The sequence below is a fragment of the Camelus bactrianus genome, chromosome 5 (genome assembly GCF_048773025.1).
Source record: "Camelus bactrianus isolate YW-2024 breed Bactrian camel chromosome 5, ASM4877302v1, whole genome shotgun sequence".
Taxonomy (NCBI): domain Eukaryota; kingdom Metazoa; phylum Chordata; class Mammalia; order Artiodactyla; family Camelidae; genus Camelus; species Camelus bactrianus.
This window is the reverse complement of record NC_133543.1, coordinates 58,803,961-58,830,241: the sequence shown is the minus strand read 5'-3', so window position 1 is coordinate 58,830,241 and position 26,281 is coordinate 58,803,961. Positions and strand designations below refer to the sequence as shown.

General features: G+C 37.0%; 1 protein-coding gene across 10 annotated transcripts in view; it reads left to right on the top strand.

The window, feature by feature from the left end:
* Nucleotides 1-26,281, top strand: part of CCDC141 (coiled-coil domain containing 141) — a 197,568-nt gene that overhangs the window by 77,750 nt on the left and 93,537 nt on the right. For all 10 annotated transcript variants that reach the window (XR_012507065.1, XR_012507064.1, XM_074363973.1 and 7 more), the window contains one exon: nt 10,595-10,711. Coding sequence is in view for 8 of the 10 variants with exons in the window: in XM_074363973.1 (XP_074220074.1) it covers nt 10,595-10,711 (117 nt within the window). In the remaining 2 variants the exon portion in view is untranslated. The remainder of the gene's footprint in view (nt 1-10,594; nt 10,712-26,281) is intronic.

Below are 26,281 nucleotides of genomic sequence, written 5' to 3'. Positions count from 1 at the left end.
GTACTTTTGCTTTTGTTTCAAGACTATGGCAATGATCATCCACTTGAATCCTCTGCAGTAAAAAAAAAATCACATAAAGATTCAAAATGAACTATGTAATCTAGTTATATGCTTAAGGAAAATCTAGATACCTTGCCAACCCTAGAAAGCAGAAAGATGTCTTAATAGTAACCAAAGTAAGAGAATACAGAAGATAATAACATTGGTGAGTTCTCTAACTTAGGGGGTCTCATATGTTGGGAGAGAGAGTGTATGCTCTTTTTTGAGGGGGTGCTCTTTAAAGCAGGATTAATTTTTTTAGAGCGGTTTTAGATTCACTGCAAAATTGAGCAGAAATTGCATTGTACCCTCTGTTCTTACACATGCACAACCTCCCCCATCATCAACATCTCCCACCGGAGTAGTACGTTTGTTATCATTGAGGAACCTACATTGACATATCATTATCACCCCAAATCCATAGTTTACACTAGGGTTCATTCTTAGTGCAATATGTTCTCTAGGTTTGGAAAAAATGTGTCGTGACGTGTATCTACCATTGCAGTATACAGGATAATTCTATTGCCCTAAGAATCCTCTGTGCTCTGCCTGTTCATCCCTTCTTGCCTAATCCTTAGCAGCAAGTAGTCTTTTCTTCTGTCTCCATAGTTTTGCCTTTCCCAGAATGTCATATAGTTGAGATTATACAGTATGTAGCCTTTTCAGATTGTCTTCTTTTGCTTATTAATATGCATAAGATTCCTCCATGTCTTTTCATAGCTTGATAACTCATTTCTTTTTAGTGCTGAATAATATTCCATTGTCTGGATGTACCACAGTTTATGTATCCAGTCACCTATGGAAAGACATCTTGTTAGTTTCCCTATTAGTTTCCCTGTCCTGCCTCTCTGGTTAAACCTTACAACTTATGAATTCTTTCTCATTCAGTTCCTAGTCTTTCTCCTGGGTTTAGCATTATTGTTGTTTGTGTCTAAGTCTTTTAAGACTGTTTAGTCGTCAGAGGCTGCCATAGGTATAGTAAGGCTTTAAGAATGCACAGTTGTAGTTAAAAGAACTAGCTTTCATTTAGACTACTTCTGACAGTCTAGAACCAAAATCAATTTAGCAATAATCTTAAGGATAAATATTATTTTAAATAAAATTGGTCAATAAATAAGATAGTCATTTCCTTAAATATAAAACTTAGGCTCTTAATCTTAAAATACCCAATGTTACCTTTTCTTTTGCTAAAACAGTGTCAGCAGTAAGAGTAATTAATAACAACCACTGTCGTTTCTGTGGGTTTGTAAGGCCACAGATCCTGGGGCCAGATTTTTGGCTGGGTTCAAATGCTGACTCCACCATTTACCAGCTGAGAAACTGAGCAACTGTTTAACCTCCCTCAGGCTCAGTTTTCTGTAAAATGTAGTTGTAATAGTACCTATACCAAAGTGTTATTAGTATCATCAAATGAGTTGTTGTATGTCAAGTGCTTTGAACCTGGCATGTGGAAACTGCTGTATTAGTTTTAGTGCTTTTTATCATCACATCTGAAAAGGACAGTGAAGACCCAACACATTAGATACTCCCCCAATACCACCCCTCTTTGCTCACATAAAGACTGGTCTTACACTGAAGACTAATTTCATTATTTATTTTGCATTCACCAGGAGTGATCAAATAAAAGTCACTTTTATAATCTCATCAGCCATTCTTGTTCAATAGGCACTCAATTAATAGATTAAAAGAAAAAGGTAGTATTTTTTCTACTTGTGACTTTAAAATGTTCATTTATTAATGAGTTAAAAATGTAGATGAGATCACCATCCATACAGATAATTGCTACAGCATTTGACACACTGCCACCTTTTACACCTTTATCCAAGAATGAGCATAGTCACAGGCACACACACTTTTATTAAAGAAACAACAAAACATCAAACAAAAACTAATGGAATTAACCCACACATATTATCTCATTAGCTAATATTTTAGTAAATTGAACAAGTCATACACATAGTCTTGCAGCAAAAGCATCATAGATAATTTTTATGTGGTATTTCACTGAATGAAGCACAATTTTAACACCATCTTATTGATGAGGAGGTAGAGTCTCTCCAATTTCTTAGTATTATAGACAGTAACTCATGTTTACTGTGTTTTATTATGTGAACAAAGGAATATTTTAAAACCCAGGTAGGTACACACATAATCATCTTACCTAAGTTTTCAGGTTTTTCTGAGTGTTCCATTTTAAAGTTCTGTTGATGATGCTATGGGGAAGAATAGCATCAGGGACACCAAACTGAGTGTGACTCTGTACTTTGAGTTCTATTATTATGTTCCTGGATGACCTACCTGATAATCCTAGGATGCTGGAACCACAGAGGCACGTGTTTCATTGGAGGGTAAAGATATTTTTGTCAGTTCTGTACTGTTTTTGAGGGAACATAGGCGCTGTCAAACCTTACATTAATACAGTATCAGCTTTGTCAATCATTTTAGCCATGTAAGAAAAAGGAAAATTAAATGGAGGATTAGAGCAAAGATTACTGATGAATAATAATGTGGGTGTCTGAATATCTAATGCGCCTTCTCTCATAAGAACCATTTAAAAGATGCATTTAGTGCTTCTCTGTTTCTAAGTGTCTATGGCCTAATGCTTTTGAACTATGATAGTTCAGCTAATTCTCCTTTAGAAAAAGAAATTAAGTGACCAGAATGATGGTAACTCAAGATTTACATCAATTGCAGAAAAAAGGCAAATGGAAACCACATGCTTTTCTGTCTTAATTGGAATGTGATAGACTGAAAAACGTAACCACAGCATGTTCCCTCTTTATCATTATAAAAATGTGCACTTGTTTTACATTTAAAGATGAGCAGCTGATCTTTTCCCCCAACTCCAGCAGCATCTTATTTTGCAGATAATCTGCTTCATTAATGAAAATCAGAAGCAGCTTGGAGTATTTTGTGCATAATTAATTATCTTGGCAAGAAGATTTATGAATGTAATTTTTCTCATTTGCTCCAATCAGGAGTAAGTGAGACAAACAAATAAATTAAAACTAAGTTATTCGTGGTCTCTTTGTACAAGACAGTATCAAGGACATCTAGGAGAATTAAGTAAGACAGAAGGGCAGATGATCTCTTTTTACTACCCAGATCACATATACATACAACATACATATCTTTGCAGGAGGAAAAATGGGTAGTAGAATTCACATTTGGAAGGTTTTATAATTTGAGTACCATGTATATCATAATCATGTAACTATATGCAATCATATTCTTTGTCAATAGGCAATTAAAATGCTATCAGTGATGACACATATAAGCACAGCCTCAGGGAAACAGTCTTGTACCTGCTGGACAACTGTAAAACTGTGTGTGTGTGTTATGTGTGTGCACGTACATGTATAGTCTCCTTTATAGGATTCTACCTTCTAACTAGGATTTAGAGCTTGAATGGTTGACCAGCTTAAATTAATATGAGTTAACAAAAGTACCTAGCTTAGTGGCTACCACATAGTAAGCTTTTAAAAAAATCTTACTTTATATATAGCTTTTTAACATTGGATGGCATAAGAGCAAAATAAGGGTTGAATTATCTTCCTGATATTGGTATCCAGTAGTTCAGTCCGGTCACAGATACACGTGACTTTCCAACACTCATAGGTTGCAATTTAGCACAGAATTTCATTTTAGCACATAGGCTATCTCTAGAATTCACTCTAAATTATACCAAGGTAAATGCAAAGTGTCTTAAAGTGTTTGTAGAAGAAGTATGTGGTTTTGTAAGCAATAGAACCCCCTCCTAGTTAGAATGCATGCTATTACTATTACTTTCAAGGACATTGCATGTCAATGGTAGAACAGAGGGACTCTGGTACAGATGATGGGAATGTCCATCCCAGCTTTCACACTTATTTTGCTATCTGTTAAGCCCTATTACTGCCTCCTTCCAGTACTCTGAGATCTTCTTCCTTGCCCGTGGTGCTGGAGATTGTTGGCTTTCCTTCCTCAACACCGCTACAACCACATACTGGGTAGGCAGTGGGACGCGTTCTCTCCTCTACTGTCATTTTCACGGTTCCCGAAGACAAGCAAAGAGGCTCAATTAATTTTAATGCTTTTTATAGGGAGACTATAAGCAAACAAGCTAAATGGTACATTTTGAAAGGATTAAGACATTCTTTAAAATTTAACAGTTATGTATCCTGTCAGTATGATAGTTTCTGACTCTCTTATTTTCCAACAACCAGGTGTTTACACGAAAGCTTCAGTATGAACTTCATTAGGCTGCATTACTTGGGATCTGGGATGGTAATATGAAAATGTCAAGCTTTGCTCTCACTCCCAGGTAGCCCTGTAGCTCTGAAATGTCCGTATGTCTTTCTCTTTCTCTCTCTGTCTTTCTCCTCTCTTTCTCTGTCTCTCTGTCTCTCTCTCTTTCTCGCGCGTGCGTGTGCGTGCACACACACACACACACACACACACACACACACACAGAGTGAATGGCTCCAGATCACTTAGGGTGGTATTCTAAGTTATATCGGGAAAACCATGCCTTAGATAGATATCTTCGGCAGAGATACACATCACCAGAACACTGGGCTGGGTCTCTGTTTACTTTCTTGAAAAAAAAAAAAAAAGACTTCCTTCCACTACTGGCAGGATTCCTCTTAATGACTCAGAGGTAATGCTGGAAATAGAATTAGGCCAGAGACTACCACTGTACTGATTTTATTCATTGGAGTAAACAGTTTCCACCATTAAGTAGTTGGAGGTTAAGAAATACCTAAGCACAAACAAGAGTTGAGGGCAATCTTGGGAAGGGAAGATGTCCTTAGTGCCATTTTTCTTTAAATATAGGTGTGAGAAGAGAAATGATATGTTAACACAAGTCAGAATAATTAGAAATGATATGTTAGCAGAAATCAGAATAATTAAATATGTAAAATTACAGTTTCAGATGAGGAGATAGATTATCTATGAAGCTGTTAATAAAGGAACAAAAATTTTTCCTTAAGACAAACAACATATTTTAGTTTTCCTACTATCTATCTATAGAGAATACTGGGATTTTATAGTTTGTTGAGGAGTTACTAGTACCTTCCAGTTGACTTCAGTAACTCACGGAGGGCTTCCAAGTTCTACCAAAAAAAAAAAAAAAAAAGATTGAGAACTTTGTCCTCCTGGAATCTCTGAGATGAAGTCCAAATAATAACAAGCCAATAGTTAGATCAGTCCCAGACTACATCTAAAAAGAAATGCAGTCCATGTTTTTGACAGGAATTCTTTCTTTCTCTGCTTCCAAGTCCTCAGGTACAAACATCAGAGACACAACTTTCCTGCCTCTTCTCCTAATACTCTTTATCACCTAATGGAGCTAATGGATATTGCAGTATGGTTACTGCCTAGTTAAATACAGAGCACGCTTGACCAGGTTACCTAATACAAAATAATGACAACTGGTTTCCCTACTGTAAAAAAAGGAAAAGAACAAAACCTTCTGGGAGTTAAAATGGTTATTATAATACTAACATGCCTTTAAAATCAAAGTAGACATTAGAACTGTCACGTGTGACCCTCAGCTATAATTGACAGCACCTTTGTGTATGTGTGCATTTTTGATAATTAGAAGACAGAATATCAAGATGTCTTGAGTTAAAGAAGGTACATAACTGATGCCTTTCTCCTGCTTTATCAGGTTTTTGTCTCTCATAGTAACTGATTACTTGGCAAGAACTCTTATGCACAAGGAAAACAGAATGAAAGTAATTTGGAGAGATTTTCATCTTCCCTTAAGCATTTCTGTTAAGATGTTTGAATTGCTCATTGCTAGCTCGCCTCCTCCAGCATGGTTTTAAACAAAGAGCAAAAAGTAAGACCTGATCTTGGATTGTAGTACAAACTGCAGAAAAAGAGACTGTGATGGCTTATGGCAATCTGATGCCCGGCTTTGGGCTGCAGCAAAAGTTCACCTTCCTGCCCCTTGAGTTATTTATCCTCGACCATCAGAAAGTATGTTTCTGTTGCCTATGCTTCCTGTGTGTCAGTCCTGTCTTTGGCATGCCCCGTTTGGGAACTGGAATTCTCAGTTTGTGCTTGCCATCGCCTCTGCCTGCAGCTGGCCTTTTCCTCTGAGGTGCTCTTCCTGGCGGGCCTGACCCACACATCAGTTTCCTCTCTAATATAGTACTTCCACTGAGCCGCCGTGATTATTCACAGGACTTATTTCCATGTTAGAAACAGATTCTGTAACTGTATTGTTGTATTCTGGTTTTTAATCTTAACCAGATTCATAGTCATAGCTTAATAAGAACCATCCCTCTTCCCTGGAATCCTTTGGTTCTACTGATGGATATGATGAGGAGAAAAAACATTGGATAGGAAAACGTGAATTCTGGCTATGGCATTTTTGCCTCAACCTGTGGGACTTTCTTGTTGGTTGTGTGACTTTAGATGAATTACTTACCCTGATTGGGTCTCAGTTTCCTTATCTGTTGAAAAAGCAAGTATCTCCATCACAGGAAGGCTGTAAGGATTGCGTGAGATAACTTGTGACCTGCCTAGAGTAGTACCTGACCCCTCTATGGGAAAATCCTATTCATTTCTCATACTTTCTTTATTCTTATCTCCCATCAGGGGGTCAAGGTGAGATGAGGTTATTCAACAAACAAAAACTAGCCTTTCCTTGCCCAAAGCCGATACGTTCAATAGTGCCCTCTACCAACCTTCCCGCTCTTCCTGGTACCTCCCTGCCTCTACTCTCCTTAACACAGCTTCAGTTCACTGTACCTGAAAAAATGCTTACATCTCATATAATCAAATAAAGAAAACAAAAGTTGGGAAGAAGTCCCTTTGTTACCTCTGCTTTCCTTAAAGCAGTCATCTGATCCTCCTTTTCCTTAGCCAGTAAACTTCTTTGAGTCATTAGTTCTACTTCTTCCCCCCATGCAGTGGTCCATTAATGTTTAGCAAAAAGTATCTCATCCCACCATTCTCTTGAGTTTGCTATCTTAAATTGTCCTTAATTGAAACTCAGACCTTAGATCTACACTTAACAAAAAAAGGATATTCTGAATATCCTTGAATTACAGAACCATCCAATAAAAAATTGTAATTCAAGCCACATATGTGATTTTAAATTTCTGTAGCCGTGTTACAAAAGTGAAAAAAAGTTAAAAAGGAAAAAGCCACATAAAAAAGTGAAAAGCAATAACGTATTTTTAATTCGACATACCTAAAATAGTGTTTCAACATTTAATCAATATCAACATTCTTAACAAGATATTTTTATCATTTTTGTACTAACTCTATGAAATCCACTCTGCATTTTATACTTAGAGCACATTGTAATTTGGGCTTGTCACATTCCAAGTACTCAATAGCCATGTGTGGTTAGCGGCTACCGTACGGGACAGTGCAGGTTTATACCATTTGACTGAGTTTTCGTGGCATCCCTCTTTAACTTACAAGGCAGCTCCTGACTTTTGTTGGACATCCCTGATTGTACCTTCTTTGCATCTTTCCTGGTTTCCTTTCCCTTTCTCTCTGTCTCCCCCCACCCCCCATAGGTGTTTCCTCCCCCCCCCCCACCTCCCCTCTGCAAAAAAAAATCTACCTCATTCCTTCCTTCTCTACCATAGTTCAACCTCCTCTGGGCACTGAATACTTAAAATGTCATGTCAGACAGGTGAGATGACCACAAACACATCACTCAGGTCAATCTGAAAGGTAGGAACTGGGAAGAGAAAGGAAAAATATTCTCATTTTCCCCTTAATCCGTCATTGCCCAGAACCAATTCCCAGTACATACTCTGACTTTGTTCTTCCTTTCTTTCCACATCTCCCCAGCTCTTGGCTCATGTTTTCATCCTTTTGCAGGGACCATGTTCTATAGAATGTCTCAATGCATCATTCACTGTACTTATCACTCAGGCTTTGGGACAGCAGCTGATATAATTTAAATGCTTATAAAAAGTGCTCTTGGAATATCTGTGCAGCTGTCTGCAATAGCTGCTCACAGCATGACTGGTTTACATTACGGTTGACATGCTGTTGGTTATTTAGGGTGTCTTGCTTTTACATCAGAAGGGCTCTGAGTGTCTATTCTGCATGCATCTCACAGCACACAAAGTAAATCTGATCTAAGAGGCTGCTTGTGTGGACTGCCTCATGATGAGATATCACACCCCCACAGTAAACTATTTTCTTCTGAGTTTTGTGCCAACTTGTTTGTGTATTTCTTCCCAGGATGTGTTTGGTAGTAGAAATGTGGAGATCTATAGAGTCAGTATGCTTTATCAGGCAGGTCAGGAGATGTGGAAAACCACCATAGATCTTTCACTACATTCTCTTGTAGGTAATAGTATTGCCGTGCCCAAGAGAAGAGTATCCTTTGGGGGTTGAACTAGTATTTGCCAAATCTAGGGGATGAAATCAGTAGATACCTTTTAAAAATCAAAACAATCTCTCTTTCCCAGCTTTCATCACTGCTGGCATGTATTAGATGACAAGTCTTTGACTCACAAAATTGAATGGGATTATCTGAGGGTTTAGACTTCTCACCTGTTTTTAGAGATTAGTGAACACCTGTTTGTCCCCATGTTTTCTTCACTCAGATTCTATATTAACTTTCCCTATTAAAGCATTCTTGAGATTTCAGAGTTCCTCCCACTTTAGCTAAAAATAAATAAAACTCACTCCCAGGACTTCATAAAATAAATGATCTCTGAAAGTTAGTTATAGTCATGATCCATTTTTCCTTGATGAAACCTTTAAATCATTCCTCTAGTTATGTTTTTATGTGAGCTCACTGCATCTTTTGTGAGAAATTTTTATAGAAATTTAATACATTAATGAACAAATTTTATAGCTCTTGATAAAATACTCTCTGTGGGCTCCAATACGCACATTAAATATATCATCTAGTTCTAACTGGGCTGCCAGAAAGACAAACTATCTTCAAATAACTGTGACTACATAAACATGGTACTTTAGATACAAGGACCAGCTAGAGTATGTATTAGGCACAGGTTAGCAAATATTCTGAAGAACATGAGGCATATTTCACATGAAACCTGGTACAAGGTCACCATTATTCTTTTCTTTGCGCTGACGATAGCCTAACATGCTGGCTGACAAAGGCTTCCAATTGGCAGAAAGCTGGAGAAACCATCTTGCTGCCTATTTTTACTGCCTGGTCATACTGGAAAAAAATGAAGTGTTGATATAGACATTTGATCTCCTAATCAGCTTTGTTATATCAGCCCTGTAATGGTAGTGGAGTTTATTCCATGTCAGCGCTAACTTGACTTCTGTGTAGAATGTGTCTGTGTGTGTTCATCGTGTGTGTTTATTGTGTGGAGCTTCAGAACTAACCTAGCTTTGTCCTTGGCCACCTGCTTCACACACTTCTCCATGTTACAGGAGTTTAGAGAAATACTGCAGCTGTTGTAGGCAAGACAGCCTCGGCTGGAGAAAGTCATAGTATAATGCTGGGCAGTGTGCACCGTTTTGAGTGGGGTACCAGGATTCATCTTTCAGGTTTGAAGTAATTTTCCCTGATGACCAGGGCTGTAAGACTTTAGGTGACCCAAGGCTGACAGCAGGACCCAATGGAAAGAGCATGGACTTTGGAATAATGTAGATTCGGGGACAAATCCCGGCTCTGCCACTTCCCATATGGCCCTGGATAAGCTGCTTAACCTACCCTCATCTCTGTGGTGCCGATATTATACTTGTTAGGGAACTTTTGACAGAGGAAGAGATGATGCCCAAAAAGCAACTAGCAAACTGTCCAGCATGTAGTGGGTTTTTAGGAATCAATATCCATGATGTGATCATGAGTACAATGCTGTGTAAGATTTGACAGTAAAAATCCAGCTCTCTTTCCTTTAATTGGGGTAAGGAATCTGCATCCAGAGGCCACATGTCATCAGTCCCATGTCAAATTATATCATCACTTGGAAAGATACAGCTTCTTTCAAGTCTTTTGTTATTTATTGTTTTAACAGTATAAGGCACGTATTGTAAATCAAGTAAGTGAATGTGAGTCATGCTCGTAGCCATTTATAATGTCAGTGGAATTTTAATAACTTCTTCCATTCATTTTCTGAATACAAATTTTCAGCAATTATAGCAAATTAAGTATTTTCACATCATCTTTTAATAGTATAAACATAACTCTACATATACTATTTAATATCTTCATGTGAGTCTATGTAACAATACTCAGATTCATAATCTTATACAGGAAAGAAGATATGTATTCTAAAAGAATGCATGATTTATAGATTGCATGGGGATCTATTTTGGTTCTTCTTTGTTAGGAGACTGAATTATTTCCTTCATGCTTTGTAATCCACTGAAATGATATATCGTTTTCATGATTTTCAGGTATTATTTTGTTTTTTCTCTTAAGCATGTAGAGATTGAAGTGAAGAAAAACTAAAAACCTGATCATATTAATTTAACATATGAGTTGAGTTTATATGAAAAGAAATTAAAGTAGCTTAAGTTTTGAAAGGTTAGAGAACTGTTTCTGAATTTTTACTCACTTATACTAATCATTTAAAATGTAATCTCTTTGTTGCTTCTTACCTAGGTTACTTGTTGGCTTCAGAAAACCGTAAGAGATTTACAAGAGCAAAGTCTAGGTTCATCACTTTCAGACAATGAGGACCTAATTCGTAAGCACGAGGAACTGATAATAAAAGCAAAGGTAAGAGACACATTAAAAAAATAACTGAAAACTGCCTGGACTTCTTTCGAATACACTTTTATAGGTAATTTAGAGGAGCACTCAAACCTCTCTTTGTATATTTTGCTTGCTGTTCCCATTTATATTTCCCTAGTTTCTTAACTTGCTTTGCATTCCTTAGTTTTAGAAAAAGTAATGGCTACCAGTCGGACAACTGCCTGTAGGTGTGTAGATGTGTAAAAAGGAACCACAAGGTGCTGAGGGCACGGGGAGCAGAGCAGCCATGTGGCGGGGTGCCTCTCACCGCTCTGTCCTGTTATTTGGAAATTAACTCATTCATACATGTAGGTCTATAAATATTTTCCAAAATTCTTTACAGGTGCTCTATTTTGATCTGCAAGAAAACATAAGTCCATTTGTAGTAAATTGAGTGGAAACAGTGAATACTTTAATCAGTATCAAGACTTAGAGAACTTTCTGTTATTAATGTCTTGTGTGGTTGATAGTTGTAGGTACAGCTAAGTCACGAAGCTCTGGAAAGCAAGGGGCCAACACTACTTAACAATAGTTGAGCATAAAGAAGACAAAGCAAATAAATATTTTCATGTTTGGGAGGATGGGATTTGGAGGAGTCGGGGCAGAGGGGGCAGCCGATGGCATTTATCTAGAATTAAATCACCTTCTATGGATCGTGATGCTTTCATTTGTCGTTTTTTCGCTTCTCTTTGAACACTGCAGTATACAGAGGTATTCTGAATGTGTGGTTTGAGTATTTGCCTGACTGATAAAGATTCAGTTACAGAAGACTGTGACAGCTGGTGATTTTTTAAGTTCTTTAAAAATTTTCAATATTTAGTTTATCTGTTTGGAAAATTAATTTTTATTGAAGTTTTATAGCAGTTTATTCTGTGTATGTGAAACTCATGTTTTATCAATGAAAATGCTATCAAAATTCCTAAATGCTAAGTACAGTAGATGACCTGAATGCATAGGATGGTAGCTTCCTTTAAAACAAATAAATTAAAACACTGTATACACATAATTTAGATATACTTTGGGGTTATACTCACTGTAACTGTGGATTTAATCATGGTTTCTCACAGCTTTGAGGACAGTTTGGAGTGGAATATTTGTGAACATAGAATCTCAGTTTAGCTTATATCATAGTTTACAGTTCACCTTTGTAGCTCTGATACGCATAAATAGAAAAACATATTCTTTCCATCATTATCCCTATGTTGTAGGCACAAGGGGTTTAAGAAATACATTTTTAATAGTGTATATTTTCTTATATAATATGCATCATAGAAGATTTCAGAGCTGTAAAAAATAAAAGGAAAATAAAAGTGAATCCTGCAACCCTCAGATGATCATTAAGATAACCATTATTAATATTTTTGTGTACTTCCTTTCAGTTTTTCCATTCACAGCCCTAGAAATACATAGCATTAGAGTCATGCTTTTTTTTCATTTTTAACTTTGTCATAAATATTTTCCTGTGTAGCCTAATATCCTTTAACTGCAAAATACTTCATTCTATGGATGAATTCATATTGCAGGATTACACATTTTAATTACATGTGTAAGCTAAGCCATATGAGTACCCAAGCAAATATTATTAAAAAAAAAAAAACAGGTGTGAATTCCTGAAAAGCACCACTGTACTCAGACAGATTGACTACTTCCTTTCAGGGTCCCGAGCCTCTCAGGAACCAGTTACCAGATCTCATGCAGTCCCATGCACTCAGTAAATAGTTTTTGAGCCAAACTGATTTTAGAAATTGAGGCAGAGAAGCCTACTTTTCTATAGCATCCTTGAAATTAAATTTATTTTCTAAAAAAAAAAGTATGTTTCCTTTGCTAGGAGTTCCTGTTTTATTACTTCCCGTGAAGTGTTATTTATGGTATAAAATTTTCCTTCAACTATGGGCTGACCTATGGAACCCCCAGTCTCAATACCATCTTTACAGATTATCAACACATCAAATATCTATTTAGAGATGAATGCTCAAACATAACTTGTTGATAAAAAGTTTTTTTAAGACAATTGTCATCCATTTGGGACACTATACAATCCAATGGCAAGATAACTGGTTATTCAGGGCAGCAGAGGTCCCTGAGTCACATGGGTTGAGAGAGACCCCATTGGTGTAAATGTGGAAGAGGGAGTGACACTCTTTTCTGGAGTGATCCAAGATGGCTTTCCAGAAGGATGGGGTTTTTGAGCAGATGGATAGAGTATGAGTGGTTGGTTAGGCGAGGGTGATCATTCCTGAATCAGGTGGAATAAGGCAAAACAATGACCAGATCAGTTTGTCTATGACTAGAGTTGAAGGTCCTAGCAATGTTCAAACCAGAGAAGACGCGTTGTCTCAGAGGTAATACTTATCCACAGCTGTTCCGAAGAGAAGTGCTAACAGTGCATGTTCGTTACAAGGAAGGAAACTTCACAGCTTGGAAAATAGAAAAGAATTCTGAGGCCGTGGAAGGTGAGCCTAGGTGGCCTCAAAACTCCCTTTATACTTCAGTCCCATGAAAGAGGATATAGATTACAATAACAGTTATGCTTGTTAAATTTAAAGCAGCACGCTTGTGAAAAACACCTTCTCAGAGCTGGCTGAAATTGGATGTCACTAGACTGGGAAAATAGCAACATTTCTTAAGTCTGGGGACAGTATTTCATTCATCTTGGTATTCCCAGCACCTAAGACAGTGCCTGGTATTGAAAAGGATGTTTAATTCACGTCTGTTTTCTAAGTCTTTAACTGTGTGGAAGAAAGAAACATTCTTTTAGTTTCTCTCTGTGATTCTCTGGTGACTTCAGGTAATGACTTATCTATCTGGCCATCCATTATCATTATTTATTTTTAAATGTTTGGCCCTCAGCATGTAGTTAACACAAACTCTCTAATTCATCCTAAATCTCTGGGTTGGCCACTTTCTTGGCCCTTCATTCTCTGTCTTCCTCACATCCCCATTCTCACAGGCACCTACTCTAATGGGTTCAATATGAGTCTTTAGACATATTCCCTTTGCTAAAATATATACATATATATATATGTATATATATATAATATATATACATTTAATTTGCATTAATGGTATTAAGGCATGGATTTCATCATGTTTCTTCCCACAATACTAGTTGCATCTGGCCTACATAGTTCTTTGTGTTCTTCATTATGGCAATTCATAGATGCAGAATAACTTTGGAAAATCCTACTACGTAAATATTGATGCCCTACTTCTACCCTTCATAATTTTAATTACCTCTCATTTCTTTATCCTTTCTAATACCTCATCTTCTAGTCCATTGACTCTTCTACTGCATTCCTTCTGCTATTTGGCCCTTCTGCTGAGTTCTTCACTTCAGCTATTACATTTTTCATACCCAATCCCTCACACTGAGTCTTCTTCATGACTTTTTTTCTGCTTCAACAGTCTCATGTCCTTCTTTATATCCTAAGATGAGCTTTATTAATCTATTAAATTTTTGGTCTGTCCAGTGTGTTCATTCTGTGTCCTCTGATTTAGGTATTTCAGTGTGTTGCTTGTGACCAGATGTTATTTTTCCCTGTGAGTCAATATTCCCTTGGATATCAGCAGCTTCACTTGGTAAGGCAAGGGAGGTGTGACAGCCAGTGCTCGAACTTGTCCTTTTCTGGGTGAATTGGAGTGGGGGTTGGAGGAGATGCCTCTAAGTGCGGAGAGCTCTTGTTGTTACAATTAGAGCTCAACCATTTCTAGGTTTCTTCTCTACCCCAGACACATATAAGGAGGGGACCCCTTGGGGGATCTCCCACTGATTGGACTCTGGACCTTGCTTTGTTCCAAGACCCGTTTCCCATACCTTCCTAGCTCACGTGGTGGAGAGTTAAAGAGGGCACACTCAGAAACAGGTCACGTTGCTTACCTCTCATATATGAGCTGTGGTCAGACTGCAGTGCTATCCTGATGTTTCTCTCCTCTGGCTGGTACTGGGCTGCGGCTACTCTTTTGTTTCCTGAGAAGGTACATTGACAGGCAATGGCCAGGCAAATGGGGAAAGAAAACATCATACCCAGGAAGTGTTCCCCTAGTATATCTCCTGTCTAGAACATCCCATCTCATTTTACTCCAGAAATCCATGTGGCCCTGACACTGCAAGCCAGCCATCTTTTGTCTCCTAAAGGAAGGTTCTCTTATCTATAAACTTTACCCTCACTTTGTTGGCCTTTGTAGGAAGGACAAGCTACATAATATGTGGGACCCAGTTTAAAATGGAAATATGGAGGCCTTTCTTTAAAAGTTACTGAGATTTCAATACAGCAAGAGCAGGGCATTAATCTAAGCGTGAGGCCTTCTAAACACAAGTCACTTGTCCATAAAGCTGATCTTGTTTATAATGTTAGGACTTCTGAAAGGACCTAAAAACCTTTATTTTCCTTAGCCACCTTTACTAACCTCTTCCCACCTGGATTAACAGATTTTCTAAATATAAAGATTACAATGCTATATTGGGTTGCACCTACATAGGAAAAACACAGGTTGGAATTCCTGCTGTCACTCACTTGCAGTCTTGGGTACACTTACCCTCTCTCAGCCTCACCTTCCTGACCTGTAAGGAGGAGCCATGACAAACTCAACTAGAAAATATTTGGGCAGGCACTCACATTTTAGCAGTGGCTCCAAAAATGTAAAAATGTTCCCTTTCCCACCCACTGTGTAAACATTCAAATAGTTTTCATCTGTGGTTTTTCAACGTCATTCCTTGTTCTTAGAGAAGGAATCCAATTTTATATGTCCTTAAATGGGAAGCAGCATATTACACTTTGGACTTTTTTTTTTTTTTTTTTTTTTGAGTGTGGGTATGAGGAGAAGAAGGGGGGATGTTTCTTTCAAAGGAGATTTAACATAGAAATAAGACCTCACGCTGCGGATTCATTAGTGAACCTCATATAAATAATCTGGTAACACAGAGAAAGTAGGTGTTTCTGTTCCCCACAGCTAAATCGAACAGCAGGGAGCTGTTCTGTATTGCCTGTTAGTTTACTCAGTAAATTCTTTCTAAATAAACTTTGAAAATTACTCTATTATTTCTTTCTGGAATATATTCAAATAAGAAATATGACAATTATCACATCTCTTAATAAATGTAATATCTTACTCAGTATGTGTTGAAATAACTGAACTAAAGGTTTTTTTTTTTAATACAACCTTTGACTATGAGTAATTGTATCAAATTATACTTCCTTTACTAAATACTGAAAAATATTTTCCTCTTACATATGTAACAGATAAAGAAATAGCAGATATGGATGAATATAAAGCACCTTAGGTCCTTTTAGATTTTAATCATATATCAATTTGATGCCCCAAGGCTTGAATTCAAACTTTGGAGCTCAGAGTTGATTATAGGGTATATCAAAATGATATGTTCACAAAACTTCCTTATTATCTCCTTTGAGGAGGCATAATCATTCCTTCTTATATATATCAAAAATAATGTTCACACAAGAACTGCCTTCAGGAACCAACCTGTACTTCTGTTGAGAGGAAAAATTTTCCTCTTCCAATTTGGGTCCAGTGATTAGGACCCTGCAAATTAACTGACAATAACAGGAGTGAAAGCAAGGTTTATTTTCACACAGTGCACATAGGAGGTACCAGTAATGGAGAACTATGCAATAGCCCAAAGTAAAGTTTTATAAAGATCGATTTAACAATAGGAAGGTTTTTAGAGCCTCAATAGGAGAGTATAGAGGTTTTATTGGGCTTTTTGATTATTAAGGAATGAGCAGCCTGTCTTCTTCCTGGCTGGAAGCTTCCCAGTGAGAGGGTTTATGGCCACTGAATTCATACTTCCTGGTGCTAAGTGTCAGTCTTCTTTCAATCAGGAGACTCCCTGGAAAGGGGTTAATGGCAGCTGTATTTTGGGGAGGCTCCACTTAAGTTTAGATAATACTTCTTTCTGTGGCTACTAATTATTTAGCTGTTTTCAATGTAAAGTAATTTTCGTACCATTGTGGTGGACTATGGATCCCCCCAACTTCTGTAGTGTCAACCCTTGGTTCAGTTCAGGCCCTTTGTAACTGGTTCACACTAGAATCACACAGGGGCTTTGACAAAATCCTGAAGTCTGGAACTCATGCCCAGAGATTTTATGTGGTTTGGGGAATCAAGATTAAAAAAAAAAAAATCATTGTCAATCTTAATATATTGAAGTTTTTATCAAAAATGAAGTCCATACCTCCTATTTCTTCTAAAAAATGGAAGACCTGGCAATGTCATGCTCCTCTTTCCATATAGACATAACTCTTGCCAGGAGCCTAGTAATAGCTAGTTCCTTTAGAAACGGCATGTATACTTCAGTATGCCACAGTCCCCGCCATTCCTCATTACCTTCCTCTCCCACCTTTGTTTCAGTCATTTACATTTTGTGCCTGGCCCCTGTAAGCATTTGGATTTAAGACCTTATGAGCAATAATGTACAATTTAAATGGGGTAGCAGCTTAAACCGATTTGCATTTTAGAAGATTACATTGGGGAAAATGTAAATGATAAGAATGAGAAGAAGTTATATTGAAGACAGAAAAGTCTATTAGGAAACTACTAAAGTTTGAATGAGAGTAACTTTGGATGGGGCATGGTAGTTCCTGAGATGGATGTTATTAATGCCCATTTTAAAGGCTTACAGGAAACTTAAAGTCTTATTCAAGGTGTGGATCCCAGACAGTGGCATCTAGAAGTCATTAGAAGTGCTGAATCTGACTCCACCCACCAAACCTACTGGATCAGAATCTACATTTTAGCAAATTCCCTCAGATGACTTACATTCACACAAATGTTTAAGAGACACTGACTTAGAGGATTTTCCCGTATATCTCATGTATATCCATGTTCTCTTTAATTTTCATAGATTACTATAAATTGTTTATAAAATTTTTGATTAACAAATAATCTTTGAAGTTCTGGGAGAGAAGCAAACTGAAAATGAAAATGGTGTAAAGAGACGTCATCTTCAATGTTTTAATATAGTAGAATTCACATTCCTTGGCTTCAAGATTAAAACCATCTTCCATGATTCATCATCTAATCTGATTTTCTAAGTCACTGAACATATTTTCCAGTTGTTGCTGAGTGATTTCATAAATTGGATTTGTGATCTTGGCCTTAAGTTCCTTCAAATTATATTATTTGGAGATCTTAAAAAATACCAATGCTTAGGTCCCATGAAAACTTTATTCAGAGGAAAAAGTCAAATTTAAAGTTATAAAATGTGTATATATCTATGAGATAAGGAAGTAAAGCAGAATCTCTTGCAAGCTTATTTGAATAATTTAAATGCATAATTATCATCAATAGAACCACTACAAGAATGTGACTCTTTAAAAATGTTTATTATTTTATTTTTCTGATTACATAATACATTCTCATTTTTGAAAAATTAGAAAATACATAAAAATAAATAAAAATAAAATTATTCATAGTTTGTGGGTATGCATGAAAATGAGGAGATATAAAACATACAAAAATGAAATATTCCAAAACTGTGTGTTTATGTGGTATGTATACACTGTATGTGTGTATGTTTATATATAAAACTGTGTATGTGTTGTTTTGCAGTGTGATTTTTCCACATAGCACTATGTCATAAGCGTTTCTCCATTCGAATGCATATTTTAAATATGTTTATTAATGATTATGTGTTATTCAGCCATGTAGCTATATCATACATTATTTGAGGCAGCAATACTAGTATCTCAGATTATGATAGTGGAGTGAATGTATACTCCCAGGGCCTAGAGTTAAATTCCAGCATCTCTGCTTACTTCTGATGTACTCTTGGGCAAATTTCTTGTATATCTGAACCTGGGTTCCCCCTTTGGTGAAAGATGGAAATAATTGTACCTAATTTATGCAACTGTTGTGAAGATTAATTGTGTTCTTATACAATAGTACTTAGCACAATGCCTCACACAAGCACAACATAATATAGGCTTTAAAAAAATGGTGGTAAAATAAACATAACATAAAAGCTACCTTTAGTGACATTTGTAAGTTCACAATATTATATAACTGTCACCATTATCTAGTTGCAGAACACTTTCATGACCCTAACAAGGAATGCCATTCCCACAAACAGCCAATTTATTCCTTTTTCCCCCCAGTCCCTGACAACCATTAATCTTTCCATGGATTTACTTATTCTGAGTAAGTTATAAATAGAATCATATAAGTAGCCTTTTGTCTCTGATTTCTTTCACTTAGCATGTTTTCAAGATTCATCCATGTTGTAGCCTCTGTCAGTACATTATTCTTTTTACAGCAGCATAGTATTCCAATGTATGAATATACTACATTTTGTTTATCTGCCCATCACTTGATGTTGGATTGTTTCCATTTTTTGGTTATTGTGAGTAATGCTGCTACGAACATTCACAAGTTTTTGTCTGAATACCTGCATCCAGTTCTTTTGAGTATATACATAGGAGTGAAATTGCTGGGTCATATGATATTTCTACATTTAATACATTGAGGAATCATTTATACTATTCTCCACAGCAGCTGCACCATTTTGTGCTCCCACCAGCAATGTACAATGCTTTCAATTTCTCCACATCTTCACCAAAACTTACTTTATGTTTCTGTTCTTATTTTATTTTTTCTAGCATCCTAGAGTGTGCGTGTTAAGTATTATATCATTGTGGTAGTTTATATGCATTTTCCTAATAACCAGTAACTCATGATGTTGAAGATCTTTTCATGGCCATTTGAATATCTTGCTTGAAGAAATGTCTTTTCAAGCCCTCTGCCTGTAATGTCTTTTTCTGAACAGAAGTTTTTTATTTTGATGAAGTCAAATTTATCTATTTTAAATTTTTTTGCTTTTGCTTTTGATGTCATATCTATGAAATCTTTGCCAAATCCAAGGTCATAAAGATTTACTTCTATGTTTTGCTAAGAATTTTATCGCTAAAATTTTTAGCTCTTCTATTTAGGTTTTTGCTTGATTTTGAGCTAATGTGTATGTATGATGTGAAGGAAGGGTCATTCTTTGACGTATGGATACACAGCTGTTCCAGCAGTGTTGCAGAGACTATGTTCTTTCCCCATTGAATGGTCTTGGAATCCTTATGGAGAGAATTGACCACAGATGTATGGCTTTATTTCTGAACTCTCACTTCTATTCCATTGATATATATGCCTGTCCTTATGCCAGTACCACATAGTTTTTGATTACTCTAGTTTTTGAAGTAAGTTTTGAAATCTGAGTGAGTTCGCTTTGTTCTTTTCCAAGATAGTTTTGGCTATTCAGGGTCCCTTGCAATTCTACATATTAGGATCAGCTTTGCTATTTCTTAAAAAAAAAAAAAAGGCCATTAATATTCTGATAGGGAGTGCATTGTACTTGTAGATGACTTTGGGAGTATTGCCATCTTAACAATATTAGATTTTCTGATCATGATCACAGGATGTCTTTCCACTTATTTAGGTCTTCTATAATTTTTTAAACAATGTCTTATGTAATTTTCAATGTATGAGTCTTACACTTCGTTGGTTAAATTTATCCCTAAGTATTTTATTCATTTTGATGCTATTGTAAATGAAACTGTTTTTTCTTAATTTCCTTTTCAGATGATTCATCACTAATCTATAGAAGCCCAACTGATTTTTGTGCATTGATCTTGTACCCTGAAACTTTGCTGAATTAATTTATCAGGTCTAATAGTTTTTTGAGGATTCCTTAGGATTTTCTGTGTATAAGATCCTATCATCTGCAAATGTCCCTTTCCATAGTCATTTGTCTCTTGCTCATTTGATTGTTAAAAAGCCATTCTTTCAGTGTGTTTTAGACAGAGCTTCTGTAGTGCACTCATGTATTACCTGGGGATCTTAAAATGCAGATTCTGATTAACCAGGTATAGGGTAGGGCTTGAGCATCTGCATTTCTAATAAATTTCAATATAATGTTGATGCTGTTGGTCTCTGGACTATCCTTTGGGTAACAAAGGTTATGAAGGAAAGAACTGCAGAAGAATGAAAGAGAGTTTAAGTGATGGAGTTGAAATATTAGGTCATTGTAAGAACTTGGAAGAGATGTAAGTCTAAATAAATCTTTGAGTCTGTTAAGGTATGGACATGATTGTCTGAGCTTAGAACTTGATCTGTTGCAATTCTATTTTCCTTGCTTGCATTTATTATTCAGGTAATTGAAGATCAAAAGACAAGTATTTAAATTTTCTGATTGTTCCTTTTTTTGAATAGAAATATTTCCACAGAAGTAGCACTTATATGAACTATTTAGTACAAAAGGAGCTACTTGTAGGTCTCTTGAGTGGTTCAGGAAGTGTGTAGCAATATCTAGACTTCCTATAATCATTCCCAGGTTGTCCAAATATTTTCAAAGTATTTTATTTCACAAGTATTGTTGAGCTATTCTCTTCTTATTGTGGTATGTATTAACCTGTATAAAGAAGCTGACTATTCTATTTGAACTTCCATTACATCCCCAAACTCCTTCATTGAAGGTATGCAAAAAAATGGTAAAATCACTTAAAAACATATTGCTTCAGTAAATCAGCTCACGTCATCTCTGATGATTATAAGGAAAATCTGCAAAACGAAGCAGAGTTTGTTACTTTTATAATGTTTCATCTAATTTAAAAAAATAAAATGGTGTCTGAATCTGAAATGTCTCAAGGCAGAAATTAAGTGAGTCTCCAAACAGGAGGGACACCTGCATTAGTGCATTTCAATTCCTCTGTCTTCATTTTAGCGAATAATTTGTTTTACTTGTCTGATTTCTTAATGAACTTCCTAATTAAAAGCAGATGTCATTTTCCACAGAACATAAATTAGAAACAATTTCATTACTAACAGGCAGAATATGTATAAATAGGGTTGAATTTGCCTGCAAGCATTGGGAAAATCTATAAAATGGTGGGGTTTTTCACTTGGTGACCCTACTCTAGCGTTAACTTACACATTAATTCAAAGCTTAGTGAACCATATACCTTCATGTCCAAGGGAAATTTAGCTTAGAAAGTCTCTAGAAATGTTTATGCCTATCTAAGAAGGAGATGAGTTAAGAAGGCAAATAAAGAATAGTGTACTCTATGATCACTAGGTGTAAAACTGCCTACTGTCATTGCTTGCAGAATCTTCACCAGCTCATTAAGTTTAAATGCCCAGAAAATTTTTTCCTGTTTTTTGTAAGTTAATGACTTTTACAAAAATTCCTCATACATATTCTTTTCTTTCTCTTCTTCTTCTTCATCCCCTTTCTCCTTTCCCTCTTCGTTTTCTTCTTCCCTCCTCCCTTCTTCTTTTTGTCATTTGTCAGCCCTTAAATAAAAATTCCCCACAAAGCATGGCTTCTTATAGCTACTATTACACCCAAGGTAATATTACTATCATAATGATAATACTGAAATTGAATCTATTTGAGGTGGATCCTGGAAAGACATTTTCTTATGTCTTAAAACAGTCATGCCTTAAATCCCCACAACTTTCCTGTGCTACTTTAGCATCCATTTGGTGACATTCAGTGCCATGGCCTTAGATTTCCATGGCATTCTTTTTTTTTTTTTAATTGAAGTATAGTAAATTTACAATGTTGTGTTAGTTTCTGGAGCACAACATAGTGATTATATATATACATATATATGTATATATATATAAAATTCCTTTTCGTATTCGTTTTCATTATTTCATTTCATTCTTTTCACTTCATTTTCATTATTACAAGATATTGAATATAGTTCTCTGTGCTATACAGTAGGATGTTGTTTATCTGTTTTATATATAGTAGTGTGTATCTGCTAATCCCAAACTCCTAATTTATCCCTCCCCCCTTTCCCTTTTGGTAACTATACATTTATTTTTATGTCTCTGAGACTGTTTCTATTTTGTAAATAAATTCATTTGTATTATTTTTTAGATTACACGTATAAGTGATATCATGTGATATTTGTCTTTCTCTATCTGACTTCCTTCACTGACTATAATCTCCTGGTCCATCTATGTTGCTGTAATCCATGGCATTCTTTACTTCAAAGGCCTTTATTTCAGTTTCCCCCTCCTGTGGCCACATTTGTTTCCATGGCATCACCCAAAGTGCTCTCATCATACCCCCATTCCTTTCACCCCTTCCTGGCTTCCCTCTTTGTACTATTCAGCACAGACCAAGGCTATTTGTAAGCAAACTCAATTGCCCATTTTCTGTTTCTTCCTACTTCTCAAACAAGATGAAACAATTAGCACAATTTTCTGACTAGATCTATTTAAAAAGTAAATGATCTATTATCAGTTAGCCTTACACATTCTTTTCTTTATCAGCCATTAATTCCCTGCTTATGTCACCCCTACAACCAGTCCAAAACTTTGAGGCTCTCTTAGAATTCTCAGCCAGGCTTTCTCTAACTTCATAGTCACTTAGTCATATGAAGTCAAACTGCTTGGTCTTTTCTTCTCTGTCCTTTTTGTCTCTTACTTCTCATCTCCCAGTGTATTTCCAGTTCCCCTCTTTTCCAAATTTAAGCCTTCATACACTGTTCTAAATCCCACCTTTCCCATCTCTTCATTTTTTACCTCTCTTCATTCTTAGGACCTCATTTTCAGTCCCCCTCTCTTCTTCCTTTAATTATACTTTAGTCCCTCACAAAATAGAAAACATAAACACTGCTGCTCAACCCTTAAGGCACTGTTACACCTTTTTCATGACTATTATAACAGATTAAATTGTGTCCAGCAACATTTATATGTTGAATTCCTAACCCCCAGCCTCTCAAAATGTGATCTTATTTGGAAGAAAGTAGGGTTATTGCAGATATAATTAGTTAAGATGAGGTCATTAGAGTGGACCCTAATTCAATATGACTTATAAAAAAGGGAAATTTGAACACAGAGGCAGACACACATAGAGGGAAGATGATGTGGAGAGACAGAGGGTGAAGACAGCCGTCTATAAGGCCAAGAGAAACAAGAGATGCCTGGAACAGGTCATTCTCTCACAGCCTTGAAAAGGAACCAATGCTGGTGACACCTTGATTTCAGATTTCTAGCCTCCAGAACTGTGAGAGGATACACTTCTGTTGTTCAGGCCACCAAATTTGCTGTACAGTTGTCCCTCGGTATCCGTGGAGAATTGATTCTTCCAGGATACCCCGCAGATATCCAAATCTGTGGATCCTCAAGTCTCATAGTCAGCCCTCCATATCCTTGGATTCTGTATCTACAGATTCAACCAACCATGGATTGTAAACATTAACAGTATACGTATTAAAAATAGTCTGTATATAAGTGGACCCTCACAGTTCAAACCCGTGTTGTTCAGGGGTCAGCTGTGTTTTGTTACAACAACCCTAGGAAACAAATACAACTACTTCATTCTCGGCCTCGCTAGCTTCCCCACCCACTAATTCTTTATTAGGAGAAGCTTCTCTTTTTCAAGTAACAGATGGCTAGAGGCCCTCTGTGCACTTGGCCTCTGTGACTCCACCTTCTCTAGTTCTCCCACCTCTCTGATGGCCCTTGGCTCCTTCTAAATCCCCTTCAATGCCATCTCCTTCTCCATTCTCCCTTTGCATATAATGCTTAATCGTTGGCTCTTTTCGCATTTCATTCTTAGTGCATGCGAAATTGTCTTATCCTGCGGCAACAAATACAGGTTTTATCTTAATGATTTTGAGCCTTTTTAAAAGATCTGCAACTCTTACATCTTTTCTCAACTCCAGTCTTCTTTTTATAAGTTCCTGTGAAAGATTTACACACAGATTTATTACCAGCACTTCTAACTCAATTTAAATTATTACTTTCTCCTTTAAACCTTCCTCCATGTTTCCTCTTGGCTAAGGAAATTGTAGTCCTTCAGTCACCCAGGTTAAAGACTTCAAAGTCACATCAGTCCTCCTCTTCCCTCACTTCAGATCCCCTCTCAGTTTTAGTCAGTTCTTACCTCTGTCTCCTTCTTGCCTTCTTATCCCAGGCTGACTACTTTAGTTTCTCAGAATCTTTCATTAGGTCTCCTGCAATTATGTTGTGTAGTAACATGAATCCGAGACTACAAATTACAACATTTATATGAAATATTGCTGGTTTGCTGAAAAAATTACTTTTTCAGTCAACATAAGCCTGATTCTGAGTTCCTGTCCTGGTGAGATATTCAATCTCTGTCATTATTGGAGTCCCCTTTCCAGGCTTTTGTAAGTGTCCTGGGCCTACAGGGAAGCCATGCACGTCCTTGTGGCAGTGCCCCAAGAGGACCATGCCTCTCCACTCGCCTCACCTCACGTCCAGCCTTCCTCCAGCTCTGGCCAGGTCTCTCTGTCTCTCGATGGCTCTCACTTCCATTTCTCTCTCCTTTAACATATCTGACATAACCTCCTCATTGGACTTACTCTTTTTGCAAAAGACAGGAGAGGAAATGACTTGCAGGTGAGTCCACTTTGGGTCTTAATATAAATTTCACTAAGACAAGAGGGGCATAGAAAATACTGACTTTCTTCTTGAAACAGGGCAGATAGGACAATATAGGAAAAACACAATAAATCATCCTGCCACATGCCTAACTAGCATCTGGGCCTCCGGTCTTTCTGTTCTGCAGTTAATCCTTTGTGACATCATCCAGGTTACCTTCAGACAAGCAGAGACTAGGCCACTTTTCTCTGAAGCATCTCCTAAAACTCCCTTTGGATACAGAATAAAATACAAACTCTTGTGACATTTAAAGCCCTCTTTGACCTGCCCTTTGCCTGCTTCCCAATCTGTAAGTCTCCCTGCATTGAAGCTTCCATGGACTGCTAATGGTTCCCGTGCCTACCACAGACTTTCTCACCTCTGAATCTTGGTTTAGTCTGAGGCCTCGCATGGAATTTCTTTTCCCTTATTTTCTTCCTCTCCTTTTTCAAAGTTAATTAAACAATTGTAATTGAGTAGAGTGAAAAACAGGCAAGCCTGAGGTCAGAAGGTAGTTACCAAAGAGGAAGGGGAGTAGAATGAAAATAAAGTGTGCTCTCAGTGAAATCAGGGGCAAAGTGTTAGCAAAAAAGCTAAGCAGAAACAGAAGCCGAGAATAGAGTTTGATATGTAATTCAAGATTGGGCCCAAGAGAAACTGGCCAAGAAGCAAGACAAAGCACCACACTCAGGATGCCTAGATAATATTTTGAGGTCAATACATTGGGCAGAAAAGGTCTGTATCTGCACTTCAGCCTAGAGGATGATCTTAGTTGATGACCTTGAGGCTCAGCATTGGTCCAGATTCCTTCTCCGAAACCCTTGTTGATGCCTCCAGTACTTGCCTTCCCTTCTTTTCTCGCAGAGTGTTGCTTATTGCTCAGTTAAAGCAGTGAATGCCTTCCTGGCATTTCAGCTGATCACGTGCCCAGTTTCTCCACATGTCCTGATTTCCCCACAGCTGGGAAATTCTCTAAAACAGGGACCATGACACATTCATTTCTGGATTTCCTGTAGCACCCAGTAGAGGGGTCCAGGACATGAGTTAAACACAGCTAGTGCTGATTGTGGCGGTGGACAACTCCACTGGAAAGGAAGCTGCCAGCAAAACGTTACCCTGAGTCTGCCCTTGCTAGACTCCTCAGTTGCTGTT